General features: G+C 37.8%; 1 protein-coding gene across 4 annotated transcripts in view; it reads right to left on the reverse strand.

Annotated features, from left to right (window-relative positions):
* PHKB (phosphorylase kinase regulatory subunit beta) overlaps positions 1–16,111 on the reverse strand; it is a gene marked incomplete at both ends in the record, with an annotated part of 230,434 nt that overhangs the window by 34,668 nt on the left and 179,655 nt on the right. For 3 of the 4 annotated variants that reach the window (XM_084257797.1, XM_084257796.1, XM_084257799.1), the window contains 4 exons: positions 1,553–1,610; positions 3,482–3,563; positions 4,774–4,936; positions 5,021–5,082. In XM_084257797.1, the coding sequence (XP_084113923.1) occupies positions 1,553–1,610; positions 3,482–3,563; positions 4,774–4,936; positions 5,021–5,082 (365 nt within the window). Of the gene's footprint in view, positions 1–359; positions 451–1,552; positions 1,611–3,481; positions 3,564–4,773; positions 4,937–5,020; positions 5,083–16,111 lie in introns of all 4 variants that reach the window. The other variant, XM_084257798.1, reaches the window with a different exon arrangement.

Genomic DNA, 16,111 nt, shown 5'->3' on the forward strand with positions numbered 1-16,111 from the left:
CTGTAGGGAGAACATATATTTTTTTAAAGCATATCACATGCAATAAATACGACATTTTTTTCTGCAAGCATTTAAAAATTCATGTGGAACTTCTGGATGGAGAAAAACATGTAGGTTACAACTGTTTTCTTATATTTCAGGATATCCATGGTAGCTGACCTATAGAAAGTATTTATATTCTTTCATCTCAAAATAGAAAATTCAGTCAACAATTGTAAAGTTAGTGAACAAACACTTCCAACTTTTAGAGAAGCTTTCATCCACACACTATAAGACCAAAAGACATGTTTAACCCTCAGGAATGCAAATAAGCCCACACATTTCAAGCAGTTTGAGCTTCCACATTCTGTGCATGTTACCTGTTTCCCATGTACCAGTAAAGTAGTAATGTGTGGGGCTATAGAGGAAGAAAATTTCTGGGTAAACGCAGCCCCATAGCGCACCGTCAACCTGGGTGTGTCAGTAGAAAGTCATAAAAGGGAAAATGCATTAAGGCGTTTGTTCTTTTTAAGCATAACAGTCAGCATTCTAAATGTTTGCTAGTTAATGGTTTATCTAATGTGCAAGTACCATATATAAAGGAAAAACTAGTTGGCTTAGCCAAAAATAAGATTACAGACCATACTTGTAACTAACTGGCTAAAGAAAGCAACATCTCTTGGCTGCAAGCCTTACTGTGCCAAGAATTTACAGTGAAAACTTGAGATTTAACCATAGGATTATTACATTATTTCTTCTGGGTCAGAATGGTATATTTAGATTAATTATAGAGCCAAAATACTGCTAAGAGATTGTTTTGTCTAGTCCCCTTATTTTAGAAATTAGAAACCTCAGACTCACTGAGGCTGAAGGGGTTCTTATGACATTGCTTGAGACTTTTTTTTCAGAATTAGATAAAAACAGATCATTAAGTATATATAAATATATATACATTCAAAGTGTTAGGTTCTGCTAGTAAAACTGTTAGAATTGCTTCAAAATGCAGAGGGTCATGCATTTAGGCATACCTACTCCATTGTGAATTTAAACAATTTTATTTCAACTTACCAGAAAGTTTTTCAATCCCTAGAAAGAGACTACCTCTGTAGAATATATCAATTACTTTTTATGAAGTACCTGCAAACTCTGGTATTCATTCAACTTAAGTGGCAGGAGAACTACCTTCTAAGTACATTACTTTGGCTTATGATTAAAAGAACCACTGGTCTCTTCATGGCCTTTCATAACAGAACACCTTTCCTGAACACAAAGCAGCAAAGCACCTTGCTGGGACAGAGGAGGTGCAGGGCAGGGAAGAGTCATTAGCATATCATTTCAGGAGATACTCTCCAGGTTCTATTCCTGTGGAGGTCTTTTTTTTTTTTTTTTTTTTAATATCTAGGAAAAGCCATGATACAATGGAATATAGGCAGAGCAAGTAGACAGTCATGGTACTGTAACCTCAACATTTAGAAGAAAAATAAGGATAAATCTTTAAGATTAGTCCATTGGTATTGAATATGACAACACACAAAAAAAAATAAAACACAGTGACAAGGACACCAATACGAACCAAAGCTTTTTGCTGCCAGCTCTTCTATAGACTCTCTCAATGTGATCAGATACGGTACCTAGACATTAGATAATAGAGTCTTTGTTGAAGTAAGTTTTAATTAAATGTATAACAATTATGTTCCTAAAAAAAAATCTGTGTCAATTTTCCACTTAGAATTGATACACTCATCCATTAGTGTTCTGAACTACCTGACATACTTAAATATGCAACCCAAACATCTAGCATGAATGTCACCAGCCCTTGGTACTGTTTAGTTTGAATATGTTATTTCGGTGAGTACTGTATTTCTTAAAATTTATTTTTATCTAATTAGATGTATCTAGAGCTTATAACACATAAAAATAAGTTATTTTAATTTACTGTAAAAAATTAAAAAACAATATATCAAATGAGCAAACACTGTAGACTCTGAGTACATATGGTTCTTCATTTGTTTGTTCAACAAAACTTTATTGAGACTGATATGTAGGTGAGCATTCCAATAAATACTAGTTCTCAAAAGAAACCACTGGGCTACATTCTTTAGTCACAGTTTACTTGTGGTCTTGCCTCATGACTGGTTTGCCCATAAATGAACACATGACTGGACAGAGCAACCAAAAGCAAACAAGGGTAAAGAACAAATTTTTATAATTTTATCTTGAAGTTACTTTTATAGCTTTATAACAAACTGGATGAAATTACATTCAGACTCTGTAGATACTTAGGATTTTCAATGTATCATAAGGTTTTTACAGATTTAGTCTTTTCAAACATCTAAGTAAAAGATGTGTATTACTCCCAAATTTATAAAAGTTATTAAAAAGAGTTGCTTCATTATTTTCATTAGAAACTATTTTATGCACATTTCATTTTAAAGAATTACTAAAATAACTATTTTGAATTCTAAGTTCCCAATAAAATATCCATTTTTTAAAAATCCCATTGTTTTGAGGTATAAAATTCAATGAATAGCCTCAGTATGATTGGCATTCTGCTTATACTATCAAGACTACTAGAAAGATGATGAATTTTAACTGAAATCTGCCTAAAATCTGCCTTTGAACCAATTAAGAAAATTAAGACTATTTAATTCATCTGTTTAATGCTCAAGAAGGTAAGCTGTTAGCTATAATAATGCAAAAAATAGATCTCAATTGAATAAACAATGAAGTATGGTTCACAGCAAAGCTACAAGTCTTATTAATTACACTGCTATTTATTAACTCAATTTCCATTCCTAACTAAACCAACATGTCCCTCTGGACAGGGGATTTTCAGATGAAGCAAAAACTGAGTAGCTAGACATCAAGTACTTGAAATGTATTCTGCATTATTCTGTACTATAAAACACCAGAAGCAGACCATGATATAGAATTCAAAGATTCCTTACAGTAGTAATTCAAGATACAAGTGTGGATTTCAGGAATAATTGGCTTTCATCCTTAAAGCAAAACAGACATGGACATGATTTGAAATGATTTAATTTTTGTTAACAATCTTTACAGCAGTTTTATTAAGTGCCATCTTCCATTCTAAATGGCTGCTACAGATCATGAGAGAACTAATCTTTATAGATATAATGATTCAATATTGTTCTTGAAAACTTCCATAAAATAAAACTGGAACAGAAACTGTCAATAAACAACTATGGAGTCATCAGAGGTTAACTGTCATAGGGAGAATCCAGGCTCCAGCACCATTCAGATAATAAGAGAAACAATTAAGCATCACTGCATGAGAGCAATTTAGGAGTTCATACATCAGTCTATTCCACTCTAGGGGGTATGAATGAACATCTTCCATTTAAAAGTAAGAAAAAAAAGGTTTAATGAGGAGAAAATAACTTGTAACATTTTGGTGGATATTCATTATGCATATTTGATATATGTTCAAGAACAGAGTGGTTTTATTATTTAAAATCTTCGCTTAGACTTACACTCTTACCTTCCTTTGTGATGAAGTTGGGGCCTTCTCTTTTGAGCAGTATACCCAGCAAGATGGCTTGGCTAGCCAGACAACTGCAGTCCTGAAATGTAAATCACTATGAGTAACTGGAATAAACTGGGGGCAAAGTTACTACAGGGGATAGATAAACATGAAACCACAAGATGGAAAGAGGAAATATTCTTTCCTGGAACTGAGGAAAGGCAAATATTATCAATATACTACCAAGCATAAGCTGACATTACATAACTATTTATTTTGAATACCTTGGAGACATATAGGGTAGACAGGTTGACTTCCTGGGGTAGCAGGATTTAATCAAATTTTTGAGGAAACAAAATAAACCATATTATCTTACAAACATTAATACTAAAGTGCCACTCTGTGTGATTTAGCCAAGTCATTTAACCACTGTCTTCCTGACATTACATTCTTAAGTGGAAGACCATGTGGCTATCAACCTACTGTGAAGAAATGGATAAAGGGGGAAAGAGATTGACAAAGAGGGAGAGGGAGAAAGAGAGGGGGAGAGAGAGAAATACATAGATTTATATAGACATATTATAAATCTATATAGACATAGATATAGACATATATTATAAATATGCTATATATGTCTATATATTAGGGCACAGTGCCATGTCGTTTACACCTACTACATCATACTCATACTTATGTAGATCTATTGATAATGTCAATCAATAACAAGGACTAATGATGTCTGGCAGGACATGCTCACATTTGTATGATCCAATGGTATGTCACACTGTTTATAGTTCTACCACTAGACTTTTACTCCCCTGACAAGTACTATACTCTACCCCCACCCTCATCTTTAAAAATGCAAATAACCTTTGGGAAGATAAAACAGTAGATTTCTAACACAGCATTAATATGCATGTGGTCATAGGATTGCTTTCTTCAGTGACTGGAAGACTTAAAGCAAGCATTAGACCAAAAATGCAGGCAGAAGAGAAGATTCAGTTTGGGGAAAAGAGATCCTGAAAGAGGATCCAGACAACTCATGGGCAATTATCTTGATTTAATTTCTGTCACGGTCCATACAATACCTTTACATCCATGGTGACTCAACTCATCCCCACTCTTGAAGAATCTTTGAGGCATCCCTGATAATGTCAGACCATGAGAACAACCTGTTAGTTCTGCCCCATGTAGACAGGCTGTCTATCTCCAGGTTAATTGCTACCTTTTCTGAGAGGACAAAATATGGCTTGCCCCTGGGAGTTCCTGCTCTGCCAACCTCACTCAGGGACTGTGGGAATTTTTCTCACATTCAGTTTTTGAAGAATTTCGTGGGTAGGTCTGTTTTTCCATTCTGTGATCACGATATCCGGCTCCTGTTCCACTTCAGGAGCGTTGGGGGTGCTGCTTTGTCGTTTGACTTTTGAATGTTTGGGAAGGTTTAGTTCTTCAAAACTCTTAAATTCTGGAACTCTAGAAATTAAAAGAAAAAATTTCAAATTTCCTGCACTTGTAATGTGAACTCGGGAAACATAATAATCACCCAAAGGGACTTACTCTTCCATGTCACTGATTCGTAGGAAGTCAAGTTGTTCTACCACAGCTCCAGAGATCAATGTCTGAAACATGATGGAAAAAACATTTACAGTTCTTCAGTTCATCAAGCTATACCCTTCGGATCTGAGCATATGCTACTGTAGAAGTACATAATACTTCAAAAAAAGAATTTATTTAAAAAATACACAAAATTCTTAAGTAGTTTTATTAAATTGAGAAAACACTGGCTAACAACAACTGCACATGATTCTGAGGTATAGCATTTTATTTATTTATTTAATTTTTTAATAATAGCTATCTTTTGTTTTAAGATTTATTTATTTATTTATACAAGCACTGGGTACGGTCAGAAGCACAGGAGGGTGAGAGAATTCACCAGAGCCAGAGCGGGGAACAGAACAGGCAGACTGATGAATTACACTGCTGAGGGGAGCAGCGGGGGCAGCAGGAGAGGTCTGTCACACCATGTGGGACCCTCACTGGCGGCCAGGAATTGAACCTGCGCTGCAGAGGCTGCGGGCAGTTTTGCAGCCCAGTGCTCAACGGCTGTGTCACCAGGGGAGGCCCAGGGTAGCATTTTAAAATCAGATAGGTTTTCTGATTAGAAATAGAATATATTTCCCCCTGAAATAGAACAAACACATGAAGCTACAAGTTTTTATAGGTATAATTGTTCAATATTGTTCTTGAAAACTTCCAGAAAATAAAACTGGAAATAAACTGTCAGTGGGAAAATCAGTCTGAGATGAACTGTATTTTCTCCCTGTTCTTAGAATTGTGAACATTTACTTTGAAATTGGAAATGAAATTAGTACCTATTAAAATGTTTAAAAATATTTTGAAATAAAAAACATGATATACCAAAATTTTTTTGGAAAAGACTGTGAAATTGTACTTTGGATTCTGTTATTACAATGTATTTCAGTGCTATGCATGGATGGTAGACTGTCAAGTCTCTATTTTTCAGGCTCAAGAAGGTGATGATTATCCAGGTCAGAGCTTCATTCCTGCAACCAATATTTGGCAATTGTATTTTCTAATAGTTCCTGATTATAGTTTGAGCAAACTAAGTAAGGCTAAAATCTACAAGCATAGTTATTGTTTGTCAGTGGTTCATACTGAACAATATAAATGATAATGAATGGTAACCCCAATGATTTTTAGCAACATATGTGACTTCTAATTACCTGATGAATTGTCAGATAAAACTGAAAAATCGATTACATAAAAATCATAAATTATTATTTTAAAAGGCAATTTTTCAATCAAAATTATCTTACATTTATTACTTTCTCTGTTTTTCTCACTGCACATTTCAGATATGAAGCAACGGGATATAGGGAATGTTGTTCTTTCTGGCTAAGCACCCAGAGTTGTGCTGTTTTCTCTAGTGGAAATTTGTAACAAAGTAGATCATGAGCCAACAGCCACCACAAATGGCATGAGGGCTAAATGACCTGCAACTACACAAAAGGCCTTCTTGTACAATCTGAGTCACATGCAACTGACATGCACATTTTTATGTGAACCAGCATTCAGAGTCTTTGCTGGGTAGAGAGCAGTGTTAAACACAATACAAGTTTACTGAGTGATACTGCCTAAGATGCAAGCTTACATCTACATCTTGCTGTTTAGTCAACTGGTTTGTTTGACAAATATTTATGGAACACCTACCCTATGTTAGATACTATGCAAGATATCATATGAACAAAATACACAAAATCCGTGCTCTCTTGAAATTGACCTTGGTGATGTATAGGAAATAGACAAAACCAAACAAATCATATGTGTTAACTCAGATGATGAGAAGTTCAAGGAAGAAATAAGAAACGGAGGCAGTGACTTAGTCCAAGGTCTTTCAGATTTGTTCTTTCTCTCCTTCCTGGCCTGAGTTCTTTCCCACAACCATACTCTGTCAGATCCTCAGGCAGGCCAAGAAGTAAACTAGCATGATCCCCTCTTTGTATGTATTGGATCTGGAGGTACTAGAGTAGCACTGCATGTCATGAATCTAGCTTTGTTCAATTCAATTCAGATGTTAGTTGGGACCTAAAGAATAATCTAGAACCCAGGAAAAACACTGGGTCACAGTGGTCAAAACAAATTCTACTCAGAGAATGTAGATTACAGCAAACTGAGAAAGAAACTCCAGACATTTTTAAAAGTAATTTATCCTTTTAACTGTAGTAACATTAGGTAATACCACCGTAGGGGAACTGCCAATAAATCATCCAATACCACCACCTTAGTCCTTTGTGTTTCCTTGCCTCTTTGTTCCTACTCCTCCAAATACTCCCTTTGGATGCTTTAGCTCCATAGTCACTTTTCAAAGTTAGATTTTAAGGTTGTCCTTCTCTGGTTCTTAGTTTGGCTCCTCTATACGCCACATATTAGTGATACCGTCTGGTATTATCTTATTCCTTGTGACTTATTTCACTTAGCATTCTCTCCTCCAACTCCCTCCATATTGCAGAAAATGCAATTGACGAGAGGGAAGGTATACCTAAGTTGTTTCTTGATGTGGCTCTATATTGCTATTTATTTCCCTCTTAGTACTGTGTTTGCTGCATACCATAAGTTTTGGAAAGTTGTGTCCTTGTTATCATTTGTTTTGAGGTATTTTTCAATTTCCTCCTGATTTCTTCCTTAACCCAGAGATCCTTCAATAATACATTGTTCAATCTCCACATTTTATAGGATATCCCTGTTTTCTTTTGATAGTTGATTTCTAGTTTGATACCTTTATGATCCTAGAAGATACTAGGATTGATTTCAATCTTTTTGAATTTGTTGATATTTGTTTTGTGACCCAGGGTGTGGTCTAGTCTAGGGAATGTCCCATGTACATTGGAAAAGAATGTGTATTCTGATTTTGGGGGGGGCACTGCCCTGTAGATGTTTATTAGGTCCATATGTTCTAAATCTTTAATTAATGCTATCGTATCCCTGTTTATTTGCAGTCAAGTTGATCTGTCCATTGGTGAAAGTGGGGTATGAAGTCCCCAACTACAAATATGTTTTTTCCCTATATCTGCCTTTAGAGTTAGTAGTAGCTGCTTTATGTATTTTGGTACTTCTTTATTTGGTGAGCATATTTTGATGAGTGTTATGTGTTCTTGATGTATTGTTCCCTTAGTCATTAATATAGTGTCCCTCCATGTCTTTTATTAGCTTTTTTAATTGGAAACTAATTTTGTCTGAAAAATAATCCCAATCTTCTTTTGAGTCCTATGTGCTTGTAGAATTGTTTTTCATTCCTTTACTTTAAGCCTATGTTTGTCTTTGGAGCTTAGGTCTGTCTTCTGGATTCAGCAAATGTTGGACTCTGTTTCTTGATCTGACCATGCTTGGTGTATGTTAGACTCAGTGAGCAGGACAGTGTGGTTGAAGCAGAATAAGGAGAGAAGGGGAGAATGATAGAACTGAGGCCAGAGAAGGTGATCCGGATCAAGGATAGCATGTAAACCCCTGGAAGAACTTTGGTTTTCATCTTGTATGAGACAGGTCATTGGCGCCTTAGGATATATAATCTAATTGCCTTCTTAACAGACAGGATTAGAAGAAATTTGGCAGACTACTGCAAATATTTAGGTGAGAAATGATAGCAGCTTGGACCATCAGGCTAGTGCTATTGGGCTCGTGAGTGAGGAAGTGATAGAAAGTGGTTAGGTTCTGGATTTAATGTGAGGGTAGAGAAAAAAAAATGGATTTGATACTAGCTTATAATGTAGGGTATGTAAGAATGAGTCTAGAATTATTAATTCTGTAAGCTTACAGTTAATACTGGGAACATAACAATTTTGATTTAATATTTTCTATTTTTATTAGCTTAACCACCCTAATATGCTAATTCAGCCCATAAAGTAAATGTTTAATTTGAGTTAACAGGGACATGCTAAATTCTATTAGCAGTCTCTAGAGCTTTGATTAAAAAAATTCAATTGGTTGCTGAAACTGCTAAGTCTTGTTTTATATATTCATATTTATGATTATAAATATATATATAAGATTAACCAGTTTACATGGGGAGTGGAAAACAGGGCTGAGAAGCTACTGCTTGGAGAGATTTCCTGGGTAATGGAGCTGGGGAGGGAAACTGGACCACAGCTAAGGAAGTTTGAAAGGGCCTGAAATAAAACCCAAGAAAAGCACTGGGTGCCATTTTCATTTAGTGTGTTAAAGAAAAGACATGGATTGAGGAGAGGGAAATAGGGGAGGTATTTAATGTGTTTAGAGTTTCAGTTTTATAAGATGAAAAGAGACTTACTCCCTGGTTAAAGACTGTATTCAAGAGAGAGCAGGAAATACAAAGATTAAACAATGGGTAAGTTGGGCCTCCCCTGGTGGCACAGGTGGTTGAGCGCCATTCTGTGAAGCTGTCCACAGCCTCTGCCGTGCTGGTTCAATCCTGGCCAGCCAGCAAGGGTCTCTCCTGTCACACCCGCTGCTCTCTTCAGCAGTGTATTTTGTCAGTCTGCCTGTTCTGTTCTCCGCTCTGTCTCTGGTGAATCCTCTCGCCCTCCCACACATCTGGCCTGTTCCCCGGTTATTGTATAAATAAATAAATAAATAAATAAATAAATCTTTAAAAACAATGGGTAAGTTAGGAATTATGCACAGCACAGTGATTCTCTTCCTCCACACTATTCTTGGGTCATGAGCAAAATGATGTCCCTAATCAGGAAGTTAAATGTTTATTTTTTGGAGAATCTGAAGATCCCAGGGAAAAGAAAACCTCCAAATATCAAAAAGTGTCCTTGCCCCCAGACCATGTTGTAAATGAATCCAAAACTACAAGATTCTGGTTTCCAAACACACAGTTTCCTTAAGATGTATACATTTTTACTCAAATGCATACATTGTACAAAAATGAAAAATGGTGTAAAAAATATATATAATAGGAGCAACATGGCGGCGAGGAGACGCTGCGAGTAAGATCTCCCATTAAAAAAAGTTAATAGGGAGGAAAAGCGGCAGGTCCCAGTGAGAACTGGAACACGGAAGATAAACGGACGACTCCAGCAAACTACCCGAAGAAGAAGAAAGTGGCCATAAAAGAGGACTAGAAGGGAGGGAAGCGCAGAACCCTGCTCCCCTCCCCCGCCCACAGAGGCGGCACTCTCCCACCCGCAGAGAGGAGGAAAACAACAAACCAAAACGGCCAACAAGAACAAACGACACAGCAAGCGGGACTGTGAGTGGAAAGGAACTATTGCAGCCACCACACCCCCTGAACGGGAGCTGAGGCGAACCCTGCAGGATTCGCCCCGGTGGTGAGCGAACAGCTCCGGGCGCCATTAGAGAAAAACAAAGACCCCGGGAGACGCGCACACAGCCCGGGCTGCCAGTAAGCTTGCGCAGAAAAGTGGCGCGCTCTGCACGCTTGAAAAGCAAGTGCAGACCGGGATCACTGCTGCCCAGGTCCCCGCGCCTGCGACCTAGGCTTGCAGGGAGACGACCTAGGCTTGCGGGGAGACGCATGGAGGTCCTCACTGACGTGAAGGTCCCTCCCTGAGTAAGCAGGAACCAGGCACCCAGGCACGGGAGCGTTGCAAAAGGCGCCATTCCCGCACCACTGAACTGGGCTACAGCCCGCGTCCTGGAACTGAGGGCTTTGAACTGAGACCCAGGGCACGAAAATTCGGGGCGTGGGTTCTCCACGACGGTGGGGCACAAGGCAGACACAGCACCCCAAAGCTGTTGAGGTGTACCCTACCATTCCCGCTCTGTTCCCTGTCCCACGGGGTGGGGGGAGGCGAAAAACAGCCCCCCAAGGACAATAGGAGAGATCTCTGGCGCCACCTAGCGACCAGGAAAAAAAAAGTCACTAACACCCCATAGAACAGGAAATTTCTTAAGACTGCTTGAAAAGGGCAGAAGGCTTCTGGAGGACCCAGTGGCCAGCCGGGAAGTTATTCCACGCCAGGCCCCTTCCGACCAGCAGTCTGAGCCCACAGAGGGAGCAGGCACCCACGTCCGGGGCAGACCGGGTGCGCAGAAGAGTGTGCCTGAAACTGGAGGCGCAGGGACTGCATCCCGCTTCGCCATTTGAGAACAGGGACATTTCTTCAGTAAAAACGGCCTAAAACCAGCAGAAAGCTCCCCCAGAAGACAGAGATGGCTCCTGGAAGAGCCAGAGGGGAGCGGAGAAGTTCACCCAAGATGTCAGTCAGTCCGAGCAACGCAGTGTCCCAACGCATACGACAAATTAGAAAACAGACAGTAGGGAGTAGAAGAACCACACGCAACCTAACAACTCCTCAGGAAAGAAGCACACCACAAAAAGAAAACCACTCCCCAGATTGCAACGACAGCAACTTGGAAGAACTTCTGAGCCTTCCAGAAAGAGAATTTAAAATTGCCATGATTAAAAAAGTGATAGATCAGAAGAAGGAAATTGAGTCCCTAAAGAGGGAAGTAAAAGAAATGCAGGAGATCAAAGAATTAATGGAGGAACTAAAGAACTCCGGGAAAAGCAAGGAAAGCAGAATAGATGAAATGGAAGAACGAATAAGTTCTCTTGAAGACACAGAAATAAAAAGAACCAAAACAGAAAAGGAAAGACAAGTACGAAGGAAAAAGAATGAAGAAAGACTTCGGGAACTATCTGACTCCATGAGGAAAGGAAATATAAGAGTTATAGGAATTCCAGAAGGAGAGGAGAGAGATGTAGGAACAGAGAAAATATTCCAGGAGATAATTGAAGAGAACTTCCCAAATGCGAAGAAGGAGCTGAAAATTGATATACAAGAAGCAAGAAGAACACCAAACTTCCACGACGAAAGGAAAAACACAGCAAGACACATAATAGTAAAGCTCCCAAGAATCCAGGACAAGGAAAAAATAATGAAGCTGACAAGAGGGAAGAAACAGATAACATTCAAAGGAAAACCAATCAGGCTGATTCAGACTTCTCTGAAGAAACACTACGGGCAAGGAGAGAGTGGAGGGACATAGTCAACAGACACCAAGAAAACAGATGCCAACCAAGAATACTCTATCCCGCAAAGCTCTCTTTCCTCCATGAAGAAAGAATATGGACCTTCCCAGACAAAGAGAAACTCCGGAATTTCATTACGAATAAACCCCCACTCCAAAAAATACTACAAGGAATCCTAAAGCCAGAACCTCAGAGGGACGAATAACAACGAAAGAAGACCAAAAAAAAAAAAGTTATTAAAAGAATAAATAAAATCAAAGGAAAAACAAACATAATGGCAAATACAGATGCTAACATATCAATATTAACTCTAAATGTAAATGGACTAAACTCTTCAATAAAAAGACACAGAGTTGCAGCCTGGATTAGGAAACAAAACCCAACCTTTTGCTGTCTCCAGGAAACACATTTAGCTACAAAAGATAAAAATAGGCTCAAAATCAAAGGATGGAAAACAATCCAACAAGCAAATGGGCCAAAAAAGAAAGCAGGAACAGCTATACTTATATCAGATAAAACAGACTTCAAACTCAAAAAAATAAAAAGAGACCCCAATGGTCACTACATTATGATCAAGGGGACAATACTTCAAGAAGAAATAACACTCATTAACATATACTCACCAAACGAAAGAGCACCAAAATATATCAGACAACTGTTGTCCTCACTGAAAACAGACATCAGAGAAAACACATACGTAGTGGGAGACTTCAACACACCACTATCAACAATGGATAGATCAACAAGACAAAAAATAAGTAAAGAAACTAAAGCTCTAAATAAGGACCTAGAGCATTTGGGCTTAACAGACATCTATAGAACACTAAACCCAAAAAACTGGAGTACACATTTTTCCCAAGCGCACACAGATCATTCTCCAGGATCGATCATATACTGGGGCACAAGACAAACATCAACAGATACACCAAGATTGAAATCATACCAACCATCTTTTCTGACCACGAAGGCATCAAACTAGAAATAAATCATAAAAAGAAGGCAAGGAACTATCCTACCTCATGGAGATTAAAAGCCACACTACTGGAAGACCACTGGACTAACGAGGAGATCAAAGAAGAAATTAAAAAATTCTTTGAATTGAACGACAAGGAGGACACCAATATCCTAAATGTATGGGATGCAGCAAAAGCAGTAATAAGAGGAAAATATATAGCAATAGAAGCTCACATCAAAAAACAAGAAAGAACTCAAAGAAACAACCTAATCTCGAAGCTCAAAGATCTAGAAAAAGAACAACAAAAAAACCCCAAAACCAGTAGAAGAAAAGAAATAATAAAAACCAAAGCAGAAATAAATGAAATTGAAACTAAAAAAACAATCCAAAAGATCAATGAAACCAAGAGCTGGTTCTTTGAAAAAATAAATAAAACAGACAAACCCCTAGCCAGGCTCACAAAGGAAAAAAGGGAGAAAGCACAAATACACAGGATCATAAATGAAAGAGAAGAAATCACAACGGACACAGCAGAAATCAAAAGAATAATCAGTAACTACTATGAACAGTTATATGGAAACAAGTTCAACAATCTAGAGGAGATGGACAAATTCCTACAACTCTACAATCACCCAAAGCTAGATAAAGAAGAAATAGAACACCTAAACAGACCAATTACAAGCAGCGAAATTGAAATGGTAATCAAAAACCTCCCCAAAAACAAAAGCCCAGGACCTGATGGATTTACAAATGAATTCTACCAAACATTCAGAGACGAATTAGTGCCTATCCTTCACAAACTCTTCCAAAAAATTGAGAAGGAAGGGACAATACCAAACACGTTCTATGAAGCCAATATTACACTAATACCAAAACGGAATAAGGACAACACAAAAAAGGAAAACTACAGGCCAATCTCCCTAATGAACACTGATGCAAAAATCCTCAATAAAATTTTAGCTATCAGAATCCAACAATGTATCCATAAGATAATTCACCACGACCAAGTTGGATTCATTCCAGGGGCACAAGGATGGTTTAACATCCGAAAATCAATCAACGTTATCCAACACATCAACAAAAAGAAATATAAAAACCATATGATAATATCAATAGATGCTGAGAAAGCTTTCGACAAAGTGCAACACCCATTCATGATAAAAGCCCTTGAAATTCTTGGGATACAAGGAACATACCTCAACATCATAAAGGCCATCTATGACAAGCCAACAGCCAGTATCATTCTCAATGGTGAAAAGCTGAAAGCAATTCCATTAAGATCTGGAACAAGACAAGGATGTCCACTCTCACCACTGCTTTTCAATATAATACTGGAAGTCCTAGCCAGAGCAATAAGACAAGAGAAAGACATACAAGGAATCCAAATAGGAAAAGAAGAAGTCAAACTATCACTATTTGCAGATGATATGATAATATACATAGAGAACCCCAAAATCTCCACAGAAAAACTAATTCAACTCATCAATCAATTCAGTAAAGTGGCAGGATACAAAATCAACACGCAAAAGTCAGTAGCCTTCCTATACACAAACAATAAATCTGAAGAAGAAGAAATAAAAAAAACCACCCCTTTTATTATCGAAACAAAAAAAATCAAATATTTGGGAATAAATCTAACAAAAGAGGTAAAGGACCTATAAAAGAAAACTATAAAACACTGTTAAAAGAAATAGAAGAAGACACAAAGAAATGGAAAGACATTCCCTGCTCATGGATTGGAAGAATAAACATTATTAAAATGGCCATCCTACCAAAAGCAATCTACAGATTCAATGCTATTCCAATCAAAATCTCAATGGCATTCTTCAAAGAAATAGAACAATTATTGATGAAATTCATATGGAATCACCAAAAACCCCGAATAGCCAAAGCTCTACTGAAAAAAAAAAGAAGGAAATGGAGGCATCACACTCCCAGACTTCAAACTATACTACAAAGCCATAATCATCAAAACTGCATGGTATTGGAACAAGAACAGACATACAGACCAATGGAATCGAATAGAAAATCCAGAAATAAACCCACAGATTTATGGTCAACTAATCTTTGACAAAGGAGCAAAGACTATGCATTGGAGCAAAGAAAGTTTGTTCAATAAATGGTGCTGGGAAAACTGGGTCGCTACATGCAAAAGAATGAAGCTTGACCACTACCTCACACCATACACAAAAACCAACTCAAAATGGATTAAAGAACTAGACATAAGACCTGAAACCATAAAATACATAGAAGGAAATATAGGCGAAACACTACGGGATTTGCACATCAAAGACATCTTTACAGACACATCACCCAAAGCAGTGATAGTGAAGACAAAGATAAACAGATGGGACTACATCAAATTAAAGAGCTTCTGCACAGCAAAAGAGACAATAACAAAAACAAAGAGAAACCCCACCAACTGGGAGAACATTTTTGCACACAACACTAATGATAAAGGACTGATCACAAAAATCTGCAAAGAGCTGATGAGACTCAGCAACAACAAAGAAAATAATCCAGTCAAAAAATGGGCAGAAGAGCTAAAAAGAAACTTCTCTGAAGAGGAAATGCAAATGGCCAACAGACATATGAAAAAATGTTCAACATCACTTGTCATCAGGGAAATGCAAATCAAAACTACCATGAGATACCATCTCACACCAGTGAGAATGGCACATATTAAAAAAACTAGCAACAACAAATGTTGGCGAGGGTGTGGAGAAAAAGGAACTCTTCTGCACTGTTGGTGGGAGTGCAAACTGGTCCAACCACTATGGAGAGCTGTGTGGAGATTTCTGGACCTACTAAACATAGAGCTTCCATATGATCCAGCAATTCCACTCCTAGGTATTTACCCAAAGGACACAGAAACATCAATTCCAAAGAGCACCTGCACCCCTATGTTTATAGCAGCACTGTTTACAATAGCTAAGCTTTGGAAACAACCCAAAAATAGATGACTGGATCAAGAAGATGTGGTCCATATATACCATGGAATATTACTCAGCATTCAAAAAAGATAAACACATGCAATTTGCAGCAACATGGATGGCGCTGGAAGGGATCATGCTCAGCGAAATAAGCCAAAAAGAAAAAGAAAAATACCGGATGGTCTCACTCATAGCAGGAATCTAGAAAACTTAAATAAGGGACCAGGAAAATGAATATAAGAAAGTGAAAATCAAAATCAACA

Source organism: Talpa europaea (genome assembly GCF_964194135.1).
Source record: "Talpa europaea genome assembly, chromosome: 16".
NCBI lineage: Eukaryota > Metazoa > Chordata > Mammalia > Eulipotyphla > Talpidae > Talpa > Talpa europaea.